An 18,754-nucleotide genomic window follows, 5' to 3' on the forward strand; every position below is an offset into this window, starting at 1 on the left:
TGTTACTGCATGTAATGCTAGGGCAGTGCTGAGAGAAAGCTATTAAGAGGAAAGCAGATAGGACAGAGAAAGTGATTTGTCTAAGACCACATGCTTCAAATCTAGGTCTTTACTAAGAAGTCTTTATTAAACAAAAAAACAAGAGAAAAAACAGAAAATTAGAAGAAACATAGATATGGTCCGGCCCCGAGTCCAGATATCAGACTCCCACATAGTTAATGTCTCCCCAGGGCCAACACCCAGTTTCTTGAGATGAAGCCCTCTCGGCCCTGCCACGCTCCTCACTGAGGCTGGCACCACCTGACGGCTGATGCCGCCCCCAGGCTCAGGCTGTCTGCTCTCATGGGCAAACTCAGTCCTCTCCTGCCTACGTTTCCTATGTGGTATTGGTCAGAAGGCTACTCCCTCCCACTTGAGAAGCGAGCTCACAAGACTGTCCTACAAATGGCTTGCACTTCAGGCAGGCCCTGAAACCTACACACTAAGGTGGAGGGGATCCTCCATGCCAGGTCCCCATGGCAGCCACATTCTGAAGGGTAATTCTCCCAACATCAGGGGACAGGAAGGACATGACTTGCCCATCCCTACATCACACAGACACCTTGTCCACCCACTGACACTGAACTGGCCCAGCCCGAAGGGGCCCTGGAGGAGGAGCAGGCCCTTGTTCTGAAGCAGTAGGGCTGCCGAGGCTTCTAGAAGAGCAGGGCAGGAGGATGACCTTCAGAGCTGGTCAGACCCTGGGACACGGGGCTGCTACAGCCTTTCTGGAGGGCCGCCTCCTTAGGGAGCGGAAAGTGTGTTCTATGATCCAAACTCAGATCTAGCCAGCAACAAAATCAGTGGCTGGCAAGTTCCTTGTCCCCGGAGGTGTGTGGGGCCTCCGCTGGCAAAGAGGAGGCTGGTTATGGTGTGCCCAAGGATCTCCCTGCTATACCAGTCCAACACTGCCACTTGGTCCCTGTGGCCTGGAATCATGACCCAGAAGGACCCCCAGAAAAACTCTGGGAAAACCTGGTCTGCAGCTCCCCTCTTGCTTTCTGCCTCAGACTGAGTGCGACCTCCTCACCTCATCCCACGGCCTCGGCCACCTGCTCTGTTGGGCCCTCCAACCCACAATCCTGACTGGAGCAGCCCCTCCCCTGAGTACAGGGTCCCCAAGCGAGGCCTAGTCAGGAAAGTGGGGACCCCCCTTCACTAAGAGCAATGCTGGCAGATAGTGGCCCCCTCTCCTCCTGCCACAGAGTGCACTGCCCCTGCATGCCCGCGCGCACCTTCCCACAGTTTTTACTGTTGTTCTGAACTGCTTGTCCTTGGCAGCAAAGTTCAGCATGATGTGATAATGCCAAGAGTTTTATGGAAATACCTTTCCTTTGTGAAGTAATATAAAAAATTTTTTGGATGGAATACAAGCCAGGGAGGACTGGAGGAGCATTTCTTCTTAAACACTTCCTTTGTCATTCTATGAAGACTCCTGACCCAACCGTTTCAACTCTAAAAATTCCTAAAGAAAAGCTTTTCTCCCTCCCTGCCCACCTCAGGCCATCTCCATTTCCTATCAGAACACAAAGTGTGGAGTTCCCTTGGGGCCTCCTTTGCACCCAAGCCCTGGCTAAGTGTCAAGTACGCATCCTCATTCAATCCTCAGAGCCCTCCTGTGCGGCAGGCGTCATTTTTATTATCATTTTACAGATGAGGATACAGTGGCTGGGAGAGGTTAAGTCACTTGTCTGAGATCACACAGCTAGTTAGTTATAAAGCTGAGGCTCAAAGGTAGGCCTGATGCATGGCCTCTCACCACCCATGGAGACGGGTCCACCTCCCAAGCGTTTCTGCTCCAGATGCCTCCCAGAGAGGGTTTTGCTGAAAGCCCTGAGCAAACTATGGACACAGGTAGAATGGCCTCCTCCCAGACATGCTCTCACTGCCTTCTCTCTTGCAGGAAACTGTGCCCACTACCAGAAGGGAGGCTGGTGGTATAACGCCTGTGCCCACTCCAACCTCAACGGGGTCTGGTACCGCGGGGGCCATTACCGGAGCCGCTACCAGGACGGAGTCTACTGGGCTGAGTTCCGAGGAGGCTCTTACTCACTCAAGAAAGTGGTTATGATGATCCGACCGAACCCCAACACCTTCCACTAAGCCAGCTCCCCCTCCTGACCTCTCATGGCCATTGCCAGGAGCCCACCCTGGTCACACTGGCCACAGCACAAAGAACAACTCCTCACCAGTTCATCCTGAGGCTGGGAGGACCGGGATGCTGGATTCTGTTTTCCGAAGTCACTGCAGCAGATGATGGAACTGAATCGATACAGTGTTTTCTATCCCTCCTACTTTCCTTCACACCAGACAGCCCCTCATGTCTCCAGGACAGGACAGGACTACAGACAACTCTTTAAATAAATTAAGTCTCTACAATAAAAACACAACTGCAAAATACCTTCATAATATACATGTGTATGAGCCTCCCTTGTGCACATATGTGTATACCACATATATATGCATTTAGATATACATCACATGTGATATATCTAGATCCATATATAGGGTTGCCTTACATACCTAAATACACATACATTCAGTTCTCAGATGTTGAAGCTGTCACCAGAAGCTTTGCTCTTAGGAGAAAAGCATTTCATTAGTGTTGTATTACTTGAGTCTAAGGGTAGATCACAGACTGTGGCTCAACTGAAAGGATCACCCTTGGCATCCGTGTGCCTGGATTCTTCCAGGATGTCTACAATGCTAACCTCTCACATAGAGGTTCCCAGCTTCTTCTCTTAAGAACCCCTTTTGGCACCTAATCAAATTTCAAAATCCCTCCCGCTCCATTTTCATACTTTTCCCCATTCTCAGGACTTTTCACCATCCATCACCCACTTATCCTTTATGTGACACCATTCATTAAGTGCCTTCTGTGTGTCGGTCCCTGGCCATTCACCGCAGTTCAAGGGCCCCTTTCTGCTCTGTTGTGCTCCTCGCCTACCTACTCCTTGCCTTTTCTGTCACACAGCCCCTTCTTTCCAGGCAAGATTCCTCAGCTTCTGAGTAGGAAACACTCTGGGCTCCAGGTTTCTGGTTGGGAAGGGAAGGCCAGGCCAAAAGCTCCACTGGTCACACAGATAATGTACTCGCAGTTTTGTATCTTCCATTCACACTTTAGCCTACATGTCATTTTAGTCTTCACACAAATAATAACCTATCTGGCCAGGAGATAATCGGTTGAACAGAAGTCATCAGATCATCACAGCCCCCAGCTGGCTACAGACCAGAGGTTCCACGCTCTCAGGCTGACTAGAGTCCGCATCTCATCTCCAAACTACACTTCCCTGGAGAACAAGTGCCACAAAAATGAAAATGGGCCACTTCTCAGGAGTTGCTGAATAATCAGGGGTCACCGGACCCCTCGGTTGATGCACTGCAGCATGGTGGCTTTCTGAGCCCTGTTGGCCACGAAGTGTCAGCCTCAGCACTCCCAGGACTATTGCCAAGGAGGGGCAAGGGATGAGTCAAGAAGGTGAGACCCTTCCCGGTGGGCACGTGGGCCAGGCTGTGTGAGATGTTGGATGTTTGGTACTGTCCATGTCTGGGTGTGTGCCTATTACCTCAGCATTTCTCACAAAGTGTACCATGTAGCATGTTTTGTGTATATAAAAGGGAGGGTTTTAAAAAATATATATTCCCAGATTATCCTTGTAATGACACGAATCTGCAATAAAAGCCATCAGTGCTATTTGGATGTATCTACACTCTGTGTTACTGCTTTAGAATGCCTTCTGGGGGTCTCCCATATCAGAGCCTCTTTAAGTAAAACCAGGAGGAGATTTGGCACCAGGACACACACCAGAATCATTTAAATCACACTCACCCTATCTCTGGTTACCACTTATACCCTCAGCCTCCCGAGTAGCTGGGACCACAGTAGTACCACAATAGTACTTCAGGCCAAGATGGCTCTCTGGAGCTCCACTTCCTCACATCCAGCTGTGTCCTGGATTTCTCCACCGGATGTCCTCCAAGCACCTTACAGGCAGTGCACTTAATGCCTGACACATCTTTCCTCTAGGTCTGGTCCCTTTTCACCAAATGGCACCAGGTACTCAATTGCTCAGATCAAAAACAAGGACCTCTCCCTTCCCCTGCCAAGGACAATCCATCCCTCCATGCCAAGCTATCTTGCCTGCCTTAGCATAGGGTCTCATCTCCTCTGCCTTCAACTACTGCACCAGGCTCCAGACCAGGACTCTCCATCTCCCTCATTCCAATCCAACTTCCACACTAGCTGCTAGAACTGTTTCCTTGTAAAACAAATCTGTGGGTTGGGAATTGGTTCTAGGCATGACAAGAAATCCCAAAAGTTAAAGGAAAAGACTAAAAGATACAACTTTTTTCAGAACTCCAATTTTCTGCTTTCCAAGAAACAAAACAAAAAATAAAACGTGACCAAGATTAAAAGGCAAATATCGAATAAGAGAAAAATATTTGAAACAAATATAGCAAATACAGAATATTCATGCTATGCTAAAACCTCTTTCAAATCAAGAAAGATGCAAATCCTGTAACAGAAAACTTGGCAAAGTACATGTACACAGGAGAAGACTCACAAATGGCCAGTAAACAAGATGTCAACCTCAATAGTAATCAGAGAGGTGCTCTAAGTGAAGGACAAACCATGACGTGTTGCCTCTCAGATTGGCAAAGATGAAAAAAATGCCAATATCTATGTTGACAAGGGAATGGACAGATGTGTGCACTATGGATGGACGTATAAATTGACTCCATATTGTTGAAGAGTAATTTGCCAGTGTATATAGCAAAATTGTAAATGCACTTATACCCAGGGCCCCAGCAATCCTTCTACCTAATGACCAAGTGACATAACCATATGATAGCTTTTTCTAGTAAAGCTGCAGTTAGAGAGAGATGCACTGATACGCACTGAAGCCTACCATGTGCTTAGAAACAGGCGTGTGTGGCCAGACACGGTGGCTCACGCCCGTAATCCCAACACTTTGGGAGGCCAAGGCGAGGGGATCATGAGGTCAGGAGATCGAGACCATCCTGGCTAACACAGTGAAACCCCGTCTCTACTAGAAATACAAAAAATTAGCCGGGCGTGATGGTGGGCGCCTGTAGTGCCAGCTACTGGGGAGGCTGAGGCCGGAGAATGGCGTGAACCTGGGAGGCGGAGCTTGCAGTGAGCCAAAATCGCACCACTGCACTCCAGCCTGGGATACAGCAAGATTGTGTCTCAAAAAAAAAAAAAAAGAAAAAGAAAGAAAAGAAAAGAAAAAGAAACAGGCGCATACGCGCGCGCGTGTATGTGTGCACATGCGTGTGTGCGTGTGTGTGTTTTACGTCACCTTCACAGAAGCTCTGTGAAGGAGGGATCATTATTCTCACTTTACAAAAGAGGCAAAAATGAGGCCTGAAGTCAGACTGCTGGTAAGAATGCCCAGCAGCAATTAATCCAGAAGGTGCTGGGTGTCAGGCACCAAGTAAGAGTTCTCAACTCCCTTCTCCTAAGCCCCTAGTCAGTTGTTGGGATCACAGTGGAATCTGAATGCTATTTGAGGAAAATATCTTAATCTTGGCCCAGGCTATCATCACCCCTCCACACACATCTGGAGTGGAGCGTGTTAGACATAGGGAACAAGAGCAAAGGAAAACAAGGCCCAACTTTACTGGTCACTGGTCTTGGCTCCAAAACCCCAAACAGAGAGCTCTGGAAAGCCATGCAGGACACTGCAGAGCCATCCTTTTTCTAAACTAGTTAGGATTCAAATGAAAGCAGGTCATGATACCAGCTATTTCTCCCAAACCCCATCTCAATATACAAGCCTGAATCTTAATCAAACCACACCCAGGCTATATAGAAGGAGAGGAAGGAATCAGCTCATCAGAGATGTGGAGAAAATGAAAGGTGGGGGTCAGCTCACTAAGCTGGTGGCATGGAAGAAGAGCATGGGGCAGGAGGGCTCTGTCCAACCCTAGCCTGGGTGCCCAGTGAACTGCTCTACCTGCCAGCAAAGACAGCCAGTCAGCATCCTGGGGACTTGCCAACCAGACCATCCTTTCCTATCCCATCAGTGACCTTTTAAGGCCTACAATCACAGGAGTCCTCCTATTACTAAGTTCTCCATGTGGCTGCATTGCATTTGCAGACCCAGAAGGAAGTCAACAAAGCCCAGACTTTCTCCTGCCCCAGGCAAACCCCTGCATCCCAGTTTTAGCCAATACCTTGGTCTCTTGGTGACAAGGGGCACCCACCTGCTGGGCTTGTGTGGGGAACAGGGCCAGAAGACAGTGATGTTTTCTGAGCAAGCGACACTGAACAAGACCCTCTCCCCCAAATCTTGCCAATTTGAGCAAGACTGAAAGAGAAATCTTCGAATTACTGAAAACAATGGTAATGGGAGTGTACCATGCTCACAGTTCACACTCTTAGGGGGTTCAAGGTGTCCTCTCTGATTTCCCAAGATCCCCTTGTCTGTTTCACACAGACTTGTCAAGACTCTGATTATAGTAAGAGAAACCCACATGACCAGATTAAGTCAAAAATGGAAGCTTTTAAGTGTAACAACATGTTTAAAAGGTGCTCTTTCTGCCTCAATTTTATCTGAGACTTCAAAGGCTAAGGACAAGATAAAAGCTGCAAGATCATCCCTGCAAAGGGCATGGCCCCGCACTGGCTCTCCAGCATTAGCTGACGGCTTCCCTGACGCTGCGTGAGAAGTACAGAAAGAAGGTCCTGGGGAGGGGAGAGTGAGCTGTCCTTCATGTGTCCCCACCACCACAAGGAAGGTGGGTGTTTTCACCCACCTTCAGTCAAGTGAGAGGGACTTCAAGGGACCATTCCCACAGCCTGGCATGGGCCGGCATAAGCACTCCTGTCTGACTCAGGCCCAGGAACACAAAGAGCAGTGGGAAGAGCGGCCCGCGTTGAGAGCACAAGGCCAGCCCACCGAGGCACAAATTCAGGCTTCCTAGGACCAGCGGGCTGCCTGGATGGTGGGGGTGGGGGCAGGGCAGGAAGTACAGGAGCCAGGAAGGGAGCTATACATGACTCCATCAAAGCAGCTGAGTCAGAGGTGCCCAGGAGGGAAATTCTGAAGCAGCAGCAGCCAAGAGGGGGAAAGGCAGTACTGGGTTGTTTGCACAAGCATCTAGCAAACCCACAGGGCATGAGCTCTGAGTTACCAACAGCTATGAAAGATGGACCCTTCTCTCTCCCTTCTTCCTCCCCTGTTTCCACGGGCCAGAAACTTCAGTGAACAGGTTGGGGAGGCAGCGGGACTGGCCAGGATCCAGTGAAGAAGCTGACTGTGTGTCAGCTAGGTGCTGTGGCTCATGCCTCCCAGAACTTTGGGAGGTCAAGGTGGGAGGACTGCTTGAGCCCAGGAGTTTGAAACCAGCCTAGGCAACATGGTGAGAACCCCGTCTCTACCATAATTAATTAATTAATTAATTTAAAAATTAGCTTGGCATAACGGCATGTACCTGTGGTCCCAGTTACTCTGGAAACTGAGGTGAGAGGCTCACTTCAGCCCAGCAGGCAGAGGTTGTAGTGAGCCAAGATCATGCCACCATACTCCAGGCCTGGGCAAAAAAAACAGACCCTGTCTCAAAACAAACAAACAAACAAACAAGCAAACAAGCTGACCATCTGTCTTCCCCCACTCCAGACCTCCACAGCTGGTCAGCTTTAGGAGTCCAGACTGGCAATTCCTACACTGGACTGTCGGGAATGAGGAATTGTTACAATGGATTGGGCTGTTTCATGCCTAGCACCTGAAAGACCAAAGGACCCGCTAAGTTCTCAGCTTTGACTGGGAAAAGAAAAATCCACAGAGTAGGCTCAAAAGGACACGGGGAAAAATGAGGTTGGTTTCTTCTTACACCTGATTGAGTCCAGCTCATTTAATAAGCTGGTTACATAAGGACACGAGGTATCTCCCCAAGTCCACGGGCAGGGACACAGCTGGGCCTCACAAGGGCCAGGAACTAGAAATTGCCTGGAAAGCCTTCAAGATGCAAGGCAGCAACTTTCTCAGCTCCTCTCCCTTGCTCTTTGCTTTCCCCTTTCCTGCAGGGTCTCTTTCTTTGCTTCTCATCAAGCATCCATCTGTGGACTATTCTCTGCAGTTGTCCCGGCACATGGCACCAGAAGGCATTTTTCAGTTTACGTCCCCCTGATCTGAGTGCCAGCACATCTACGTTCCAATGCTGGCTCCCAGATAGAGGATCCAATCGGCCCGGTTCGGGCTGAGTACCCACCCCAACTCTATGGGCTCTGACCGTGGAGCAGAGTTAGGTGGAAGGAACACTGCTGCTGGCGTGCAGTGCCAAGGGAGAAGCAGGGGAAGTAGGTTCCCAAAGAAGGAGGGGTCACAGGCTGGGTCTCTATCCAAAAAAGTGTCTAGACTACACTCCAGATGTTATTGGTCCCCATCCTCTCCAGGACCATAATTTGCCAACCAGACATGACTCATCAGATGGGATCCTATTCCCCAGCCCCTCCTGCTGCTGACCCCTGCACTATCCCAGAAATCACATCCAACCCTTCTAGGGCCAGGTGGCTAACTAACATGACACCTGGCTGTGCCCAGATGGGCTTCTTCCTGGATATGCTGCCCTTCCTGGATATGCTGTGTTTCTCAATAGGGATACGGGGGCAACAGGGTTCTCACTGAGAGTCTTCTTAGCTGTATTTTCATGTGGATAGCACTAATACTAGCCATCATCTATAGGGTGCTTTCCATGTGCCAGGCAGTATGCATGGCTCTTTAAATTCTCACAACAACTCTGTGAGGTGGATTCTATAATTACTCTCTCTTCAACATAATAGAAAACTTACATCAAAGAGGTAAGTGAGCAGCCCAAGTGCATGCAGCCTGACACTCAGAATGTAAACTCAACTCAGTCTGATTCCTGAGTTCCTGCCTCTACAGCATCGATCACTACACCCACGGAGGAAGTGAGATCACACTACAGCTCCTATGTCACCCCATATCACTCAGTAATACATCTGAGAATCATGGTGATAGGGAGCCTCCTGCCCATAGCAGTGGATATGTCAGGTGGCCAGCCAGCCTGCCTGTGCAGCAGCAGCAGCTTGATATCAGAAGGTCCCTAGATGTCAGAAAGCCTGTCCATAGCTGTCTGCCTAATTTATCTCAAACAATGGACGTGGAGTAACAAGGGGCAGTGCTGGAGAATGTTCTGCAGCTCCTTGGGCTACCAATCCTTTGCCAGGCTGCAGCTCTTTTTCTTCTTGCCATCTGTCCTACAGCCTACAGACTCATCAGCTCCCTGCTTTGCTACTCCAAACATCCTACTTGTGTATGCTCTGGCAGTCACCAGATGACCAAATCTATCTGGTTCAAGCCCTGGTCCTCATCATCTGGTAACTCGGTTCCAGTAGTGGTGGCTCATCTCCCATATCCATGCCTCCAGGCCTGGCGCTTGCTTACAGGTCTCTCTCAGACCTCAGAGTCAGGCCTGAACCAGCCCTAGTCTGGGATTCTGCCTCTGTGGACATGATGTTTCAATACCAGCCATCCCTGAGACATTCAAGTATCCCTGTCTCTCCTGAATGGCCATCCTGGGCCAGCTCAGCCCACACTAGGAGCCCAGACACAATCTCTCCCATCTGCACGGCATTCCCACAGTGCTGCCACATGCGGCACCTCCTAGGTGGGTGGGCCATCTGCCTGTCCCATGCTGTGCTTGCTGACGGTCATAATATTAATAAATCCAGCTCCATGGGCTGCTCAAGGGATGTTCCCTTCCCCACTGCTACAGCACATCCTGAAGCTGAAGGGCATCTCACAGTACCAGGAGAGGGCTTCCTGGATGAGGAAAGACAGGCCACATTTGCCCTGAGCCTCAGCAGAGCTGGGAATGGCCCAGAGCCTAGAAGGATAGTTAATGTGGAGGGAGTGGAATTAGAATTCCCTTCTGGGGCCATGTGATGACAGAGGCCTACGCCCTAGTCATCTCAACAAGGGAAAAGGATTAAAAGAAGCACACAGCCTTCTCCAAGCCTGGAATGTTGACCAATGCCCAGGCAAGTGTGCAGGGGATGGATTTAGGTCAGCCTCCTCTCCACAGGCACCCAACAGCAAGGCAGTCTTTCTTCATCAATCAGGGCAGTGCAGGCCTGTGCTGGGGACACAGGGAGAGGGAATAAGGAGAGATATTCAGGAAGCAGAGGCAAGGGCAGAGGGTGGCTGATCAGCTGGCTGGGAGGCCTGAAGGCCTGGCTGCTTAATTTAGAGCCTAAGAGAATTGGTGGGCAGAGAAATATATATATTTTAAAAGGCATCTTATGCCTATAATTTTAGCATAAATAAAACATGGTGGGTAATATCTAGTGTTGGTGAGAGTGGAAAAAATAGGCATACTCATATCCTGTTTATAGAAATATAACTGCAAGCATTTCAGAGGCCATTCCAGCAGCAGGCACTGTAAAGTTGCAGAGTTTCTGCCCCAGCAATTCCACTTCCAGCACTCAGTGTTTCAGAAGTACTCTAACAGGAGGGTAAAGACACACAGATAAGGATGCTCCCCACTGCACTACAGGCTGAGCATCCCTTATCCAAAATGCTTGGGACCAGAAATGTTACAGGTTTCAGATTTTTTCAGATTTTGGAATATATGCATTACACTTACCTGTTGAGCAAACCTAATTTGAAAATCTGAAATCCAAAATATTCCAATGAGGCTTTTCTTTGAGCGTCATGTTGACTCTCAAAATGTTTTAGATTTTGGATTTTCAGATTAGGGATATTCAACTTGTATATGTAAAAGGGAAAAACTAGAAACAGTCTAAATATTTGTCAATTGGGACACAGCTAGACAAATGAGCACTCATCCAGGCAATATCCAACACGTTGCCCATGCATCTGTGGGTGCCAAAGAGCTACCAGAAAGAACAGGGGAGTTCTAGATTTGCTGCCACTGTACAATATCTATGACAGTTTATATGTGCAAACAACACATATAAAATGTTCCCACTTTGGTTAGAAAGCACAATATCATATGTGCCCCTCCACAGGCACATCTTTTTGTATTCGTGGATCAGAATGTCTGGAAGAACACACACCCATGGCAAACACAGGCTGCCTCTGGCAAGTGGGAGAAGAAGAATGGCACATTCACTTTTTACTTTATACACTTCTTTTCGGTGTGAATAATTTTTATGACAAGCAATGTATTACTTTTGTAATTTTTAAGTTTTTAAAAGAATGAGTGGGCACCAAATGCCTTTCTGGATGGTCACAAAAAAGGATATATCCTTGTTTCCCTTGAGTACTCAGGAGCCCACTGTACACTCCATCAGGGAACAACACAGGCTTCCTAAGGGTAACCTTCCAGGCCCTCTCAGACCCTAATCAGTCATTCGCAGGCACCCATCTTCCTTACAGAACTGCAAGAATTCATCACCTCTCAAAGCAGCAACCACACTCTCTAGCCTATCATATCCCCCCACCTCAAAACTAGCTTTCGAGAGGGGTCCAGTACGTCCTGCTGCCCTAGAGGCCAATGTTATAGTCCTTTATGTGTTGAGTTTTACAGCTGATTTTGTCCCAAAACAGACTGGTCAACAAAGCAATAAATGTGGGGTAGTGATAAAGGTTGTGCAATGTGTTCATTATCCATTGCTGTGTGACAAATTATTCTAAAATTAGGCCCCTTATAATAAACATTTATTATCTTGCAGTTTCTGTGGATTGGGAATTTGGGCATGTCTTAGCTAGGTGTCTCTGGCTCAAGGTCTCTGATGAGACTTCAGTCAAGCTGTTAGCTGGGGCTGCAGTCTCATCTGAAGGCTCACCTTTTAAGCAGAATCTTCTTCCAAACTCCCTCATGTGGTTGTTGGCAGGTCTCAATCCCATGCCACACGGGCCTCTCCACAAGACTACCAAACACAGAGCAGCTGGATTCCTCCAGGATGAATGATCCAAAAGAGAGCAAGAAAGGGCAAGCACTCAACATAAAAGGGATAGTCTTTAATGATCTAATCTTGGAAGGGACATCCCATTATTTCTGTCGTACTTGTTAGAAGCAAATCACTATGTTCTGCCTATACTTAAGGGGAAGAGATTATACAAGGATATGAATACTAGAGAACAGAAATCATTGGGGGCCATCTGAAAAGCTGTCTACTACATGAAATCTTTAGGTTCTCAGGGCCATTGTCCTAACTATTCCTCTCTGCAGCAATGCAAGGAGACATCCCAATGGCCCCAGGTTGGTCCTGCGGTTGCAGAAGCTCCCCAGTCTTTCCTTTGCACCAGCCCTTTTCTTTATTAGGGCCAGCCCAGGTACAAGGGGACAGTCAGAATGTGTCAGTAGAAGACCAGTGTTCACTCAGTCCACTCTGTCCCCACCCATGAGTCAATGTGCTTCTCCAGGACCTCCCACCAGGAAGTCTCCCTGTTCCACACAGGAAGAGTCCCTAGAGGTGCTTTCCTTCTCAGCTGTGGATTTTCCCAGAGGTTAAAGGCCTGTTCTGGGGAACATAGGGCATATTCTGAGGTTAGCGGTTGGGGCACTGGAGTCAGACCTGGGTATAAGCACTGATCTCACCATTTACTAGTGTGTAAACTTTAACATGAATCTTGTTCATATTTTGCAGCTAGCAAATAAGAGAAACAAATGCCTCCCTCAAAGGAAGGAGTGTTGGGAGGACTGAATGAGATAATGCAGTACAATCACATAGCAAGACAGTGAACGTGAGCTTTTGTAATTATTGCTAGTGTTAGTTTCTAACTCGAAATCCAAAAAACTAAAGGAAGTCAAAGAGGAATAGTCATCCTAATGAGTATAAAGACTCCTACCATGAAAACACTTTTTCTTGCACAAAATGGGCTTATGCTCATACCTCGTTTTGTAGAGTCAGACAAAACTTCTTGACCCAGAGAAAAGCTGACTGCAGATCCTCCCTTTGTCCCAGAAGGGACAAATGGGACAAGGTTCTCCTGCTTTGGGCAGCAAAGCATGCAGGAAACAAGCATTTCCACCTAGTGCTCCTTTCTTGAACCCCACATGTTTTCCTTCCACTGTTTATTTCCATGGAGACGGAGATATTAAAAAGAGGATGTGTAAGTTAAGGCTGGGTGGAACCCCAGCAGTAAGCATGAGATCTTGAGTTAAACTTGGTATCCGCCTGGGATATGATTTTGGGTAAGTCATGAGTCAAGCTGTGTTTTTTTCTTCATTCATAAAATGGGGGTTTTAATAACATCCACTGGCCTTTTGTAAGAAATGAGAAAGACTACAGAGTCCCAGAAAAAGTATGAATTTTAAGGTAACAAATCCTAAGATTGCAAAAGTAAAGGCAATCTCTTCCCTTCTGGAAGGGAGAGATTTGAAACAAAATGTAGCTAACCACTCTTCAAAATCATGGAAATAGTTTCCTTCATTTTGGATGGGATAGTGTCTTTGAGATCATTCTGTTGACTGGGAAGTATGTTTGAGCCTGGGGTCAAGGGAAGCTTTTCCTTGTTTGCTGGATCCCAGAGAGGGTTGAATGCCTAGATCTAGGGAAGGGGAGATTTGTTCAAAGGCTTCCTGGGCTAGCGGTGGGGAGGGCAGGGAGTTGGCCCCTGTAGCACGTGGCCATCGGGGCAGAGTAGAAAAAGGAAAGTGGCCTATGGCTCCATGGGCAGGCAGACCAGAATCCAGCCTTAAGCTTTGCTTCGTGGTCTGACAGATACCTCCTCTTCCAGATAAGGCAGGAGCCTGGTTCTACACAGGTCCAACTGGGAAAGGCAGGAGGGGACCAGCGGGAGGGCTCAGAAGTTTGGGGCCAGGCTGCTGGCTGAGGCTCAAGCAACAACCAGGATGGATCTGTGGAACAAATGCGTGCTCCTTGGGAACCGTGGAAACGTGGGGTGGGGAAATGAAAAAAAGGCTGGATTTCCTGCATGTGGAATGGAATTTTTTCAGTTGGGCACTAAAAGCTGGCCAACCTGGGGACAGTCAGTTAACATTATTGCTAATCCTGACAAGGGAAATACCTTGGTCCTAGGGTGGCGGCCCCCATCAAGGGGGCAACGGCCACCACTCAGATCCCTGTTCCGGGAAGCAGCAGCTCTGCCGCAACCTTGGCTTGATCCCACCCATGCTTGCTCTTTCCTCTCTGCTTTAAGGGGGCCCACACTTGAAATGCACAAATGGATTCTCAAAACCAGAGTACAAGGACATGCTATGTGTCTTCATCAGGTATAAGGGATATACTCACTGACAGCTGTTCTAGGTCTCTCCAAAGCTTTGCTCTAAAATGAACTGCTTTTAAAGAGCCTTCCCCCTCCCTGGAAATTTCTGAAATACAGTGACTCATCACAGGCTTCTACAGGATCCCCTAACTGGTCTTCACTCCTCCAGCCTGACCTCGAAGCCACTTGCTGCAGCCAAGGTAATGTGTGTTCAATGCAAATCCAACCCAGCGTGCCCTTGCTTAAAACCCTTTCATGGCTCCCTACTGCTCCTAGGTTGGTCAGAGCCTGGGCTCCCCACTCCCTCCCAACTCCCATGTCTAGGCCCTAAGCAATCTTCCCCTCCCTTCCACTGCAGCTGCTCCACATGACACCCTCCCCCTCATTCTCTACTCTCCAGCCAGTTTTTCTAACAAACATGTTTTTCCTCACTTTAGAGTTCTTGCACAAGCTGTCATCTTTGTGTAAAATGTTCACCTCCCCACCTCTTCACCCAGCTTATTCATCCTTCAGGACTCTACTTCCCTCCAGAAAGCCCTTCCTGGTTCCCCCAGAGTAGCCAGGGCCCCCTTGGTTTGCTCCTTTGCCTTTTCCTTCATAATGCTCAATTCACTTGCAGTTTCTTGTCCAGTGCTGGTGATCACAACTGGACTGTGAGCTCCACAAGGGCAGGGGTGGTGTCTGACTGGGGAGCTTTGGGGCATTTGAGTAAACACTTTTTTGAGCAATGATCACTTCTTTTCGAGAGCCCTTTAGTTTTCCAACAGTTTAGCCCTGTTTATTTTATATTTGGAAAAATTTGTCTTGATTTTAAACTTTAGAATTTATATTTGCAAATAAAGGCTTACTTTCTGAAAAATGGAAAGGTTTGCTTGTTTGAAGGGATAACTTACGTTCTAGACATTTACTTCACTTGTTAGAAGTCTGGGTAAATTTACTAAGAATGTCTCCAAATGTTTTCTTACTATCCAGAAGTGTTAGAATACCTAATTTTTGTTCCTTGAGAGATCATAATTTTCCACACTGCTATGGTTACTTTTAGAATCAGCTCTAAACCATTTAAGATCCATCACATTTCTAATTTAGTTATTTCCTGAAGGAAATAAGTAGTAAGAACACAACACCCCCTAAATCAATACAGCTATTTATAAGCAAATGATGTAGACATTCTTCAAAGCTCTTTGCTTGCTTTTGTTATCATTCCAATCTAACTGGGTATTTGCAAGGAGCTGCTATCAGATAAAATCAGCTGCAAATAATTGACCTATTTCTCAACACTATTTTCACACTTTGAAGTAATCTGCAAGAAACTTTTTGATTCAAAGAGTCTTATTTTATAAATGTAATACATTTTTCCCTCAGTATTTTTTAAAGTATGTTTCATCAAGTACACCCAAGTAGAGCCAACTGGCTCTACAATTTGCATTAAAAGGAGTCAGAATCACACCCACATGGTTAGTAACAGAGGCTAGCACTACATAAAGGCACCTTTACATGGAACAAAGAGACACATATGTGAATAGTCACAGGAGCCCAGTTAGCATATAGAATCTTCCACAGAGGGTTAAAAGAATTGTTACAAAAATAAAGCCCCTAATTGCTATTAGAGGCAAATAACTGCTGAAGCAGCATTCACGGTCTCAAGCAACAGAAGTAACAAAGCAGCTTGAAATATCAGGGACTGACCTACAGTTCCTCCCAGAAAACAGCCTCCTCTCACCCCAAGAGGGAAAAGATCTATAGTGAGGACTTTGCCAGAGAAAAAAACAAATGGTTTCAGATAGTTTTTCCTATGTTGTACTTTCCAGGAATTATATAACTATTCCTCTTTAAATAAACAAATCTGTCCCTGGGACAGGTTGGGTTTTCAAGAATACATAACCTGGATTTGGGTAGGGTATGTCCAAGGCAAGCAGACATGTATGCATGCAGGTGGAACTCCCAGCTGCCTCAGGAAGTCTTGCTTCATTCTTTTTTAAGCAAACTATGGCACCCCATCGTAAACTCTCATACACTATCCCAAGAACAGAGAGCAGGTGGCAGTCACCTCCTCTTCTCTCCCTCTGACTTGTATATGTCAGGATCATTCTGATGCAACATGAGAAATGTAATCTACCTGGTTTAAGGGGAGAGGAGAATAATCATAAGACTGAAGGGATAAGACAACAGTAGTTCAGCTGGACTCGCTTAGAGTCAGAAGCAGGAAGAATGCAGAAGGATGGAGGCCTCCATGGAGCCTCTTGGGAAGCACCTGCCAGGAAGCAGCAGCTGAGATGAGGTGATCAAGGACATGCAGGGCTGCATCTGTCTAGAAACTGAGGGGCAAGAGGCCTGAGGGCTAGCACAGGCTGACCAACGCCCTTGGAAGCCCAAGACTGCACTGCTTTGTGGTCCCACAATAGAGAATGTCACAAGAAACAGTAGCGACAATTTATCCCCTTCACACAATGCCTGATGGGGGCCACCCACAAGTCATAAATAACCAGAGGACACAGGTGGTAACCACAAGGGTGTGTAGGAAAGTAATGACCTGAATAGGGTGGGGAGTCAGGAGAGGGCAGTGTCAAGAGCTTAGGGCTTAGAGCCAGGCCATCTGGGCCCAGTCCTGGCTCTGTTACTTTCCAGTTATGTGACCTTAGGCAACCTCTCACTGCCTGCTTATTCACTGGGCTACTGTGAGCATTCATTGAAATGATGCATTCAAATGCCTAGCAAAGTGCTAGGCACAGAGAAAGCAAACAATGCACAGCAGCGCTCATGATCATCCTTATTCGAGAAAAGAGGCCATCCTTAATGACCCTGGAACACCTCTTCTAGTGGAACCCATGGGCTGCACTAGGCTACCCTCACGGTAATACTGTCAACGCTGTCTCTCAATTGATGAGCCTCAGGTGTGGTGGGAATGGACTTGGGAGCTGTGCACAGCAACATGCCCTCCATCTGTAGACCTGAGATGGGGATTTGCCAGTAACCAAGTAGAAAGACACTGCAGTTTATGGTAAGCCAAAGAAGAAAACAAGGAAAGATGCAAAATCATGGGAAAAAGAAAGAAACAGAATTCAATCATATGGTATAAGGTGAAACAAATATGAAAGTGATATATTCCTCTACTAAAAGGCAAGGTTTCTCAAGTAGGGTCCAACTAAATGCTGTTTGCAAGAATCATGACTAAATCAAGGCAACTTAAAATATTAAACTATCGGCCAGGTACCATGGCACACGCCTGTAATCCCAGCACTTTGGGAGGCTGGGGCAGGCAGATCACCTGAGGTCAGGAGTTCGAGACCAGCCTGGCCAACATGGTGAAACCCCATCTCTACCAAAAATACAAAACTTAGTGGGGCGTGGTGGTGGGCACCTGTAATCCCAGCTACTCGGAAGGCTGAGGCAGAACTGCTTGAACCAGGGAGGCGGGGGTTGCAGTGAGCCAAGACGGCACCACTGCACTCCAGCCTGGGCAACAAGGGTGAAACTGAGTCTCAAAAAAATAAAAAATAAAATAAAATAAAATATTAAAATCTAAACTATAGTCAAAGGTTATAAAATAAATGCAAATGAATCCACACTGAGATATCATCTTGGGCCAGCCACAATGGTTATTATTAAAAAGACAAAAAATACCATGCCGGCGAGGATGTGGAGAAAAGGGAACTACACACTGTTGATGGGAATGTACGTTAGTACAGCCACTGCAGAAAACAGTATAGAGACTGCTTAAAAAACTAAAAATAGAGATATACAATCCAGCAATCCCACCTCTGGGTATTTATCCAAAGGAAAATAAATCATTATGTCAAAGGGATACCTGCACCTGCATGTTTACTGCAGCAGTATTCACCTCACCCAAGATACGGAATCAACCTAAGTGTTTATCAGCAGATAAATGGATAAAGAAAATGTAATATATATACATACACACACACACACACACACACACACACACACACACAATGGTGTACTATTTGGCCATAAAAAGAATGAAATCGTGTCATTTGCAGCAACATGAATGCAGCTGGAGGTCACGATGTGAAGTGAAGTAAGCCAGGCACAGAAAGACAAGGATCACATGTTCTCACTCATATGTGCTAGCTAAAAAAGCTGATCTTATGGAGGCAGAGAGCAAAATGATAGATACCAGAGGGTGGGAAGGGTGTGTGGGTGGGAAGGAGGTATAAAGAGAGGTTGGTTAATGGGTACAAACACACAGTTAGAGAGAAGGTGTAAGTTCCAATGTGCAATAGCTGAGTAGGGTGATAATGGTTAACAATGTATTGTGTATTTTGAAGTAGCTAAAAGAGAGGACATGAAACATTCCCAACACACAGAAATGATGAATACCCAAGGTGCTGGATACCGCCTAATACCCTGACTTGATTATTATACATTCTATGCATGTAACAAAATACCACATATGCCCCTTAAATATGTAAAATATTATCTATCAATACAAATAATGTCTTCACCTAGCCAAAAAAAAAAAAAAAAAAAAAAGATGTCACACAATTAATATCAGACAATAGAAGTAAAAG

At 46.9% G+C, this 18,754-nt stretch overlaps 3 protein-coding genes across 20 annotated transcripts in view; 1 reads left to right on the plus strand and 2 right to left on the minus strand.

Moving 5' to 3' along the window:
• The window catches only part of ANGPTL2 (angiopoietin like 2), a 36,261-nt gene extending 32,512 nt beyond the window's left edge, over positions 1–3,749 (plus strand). The window contains exon 5 of the mRNA XM_050760098.1: positions 1,943–3,749. Coding sequence (XP_050616055.1) covers positions 1,943–2,142 — 200 coding nt within the window. The 3' untranslated portion in view covers positions 2,143–3,749. The remainder of the gene's footprint in view (positions 1–1,942) is intronic.
• GARNL3 (GTPase activating Rap/RanGAP domain like 3) overlaps positions 1–18,754 on the minus strand; it is a 598,754-nt gene that overhangs the window by 308,368 nt on the left and 271,632 nt on the right. The gene's annotated exons all lie outside the window — the stretch shown is intronic.
• Positions 1–18,754, minus strand: part of RALGPS1 (Ral GEF with PH domain and SH3 binding motif 1) — a 309,219-nt gene that overhangs the window by 134,791 nt on the left and 155,674 nt on the right. The gene's annotated exons all lie outside the window — the stretch shown is intronic.

This window comes from Macaca thibetana, chromosome 15 (assembly GCF_024542745.1).
Source record: "Macaca thibetana thibetana isolate TM-01 chromosome 15, ASM2454274v1, whole genome shotgun sequence".
NCBI lineage: Eukaryota > Metazoa > Chordata > Mammalia > Primates > Cercopithecidae > Macaca > Macaca thibetana.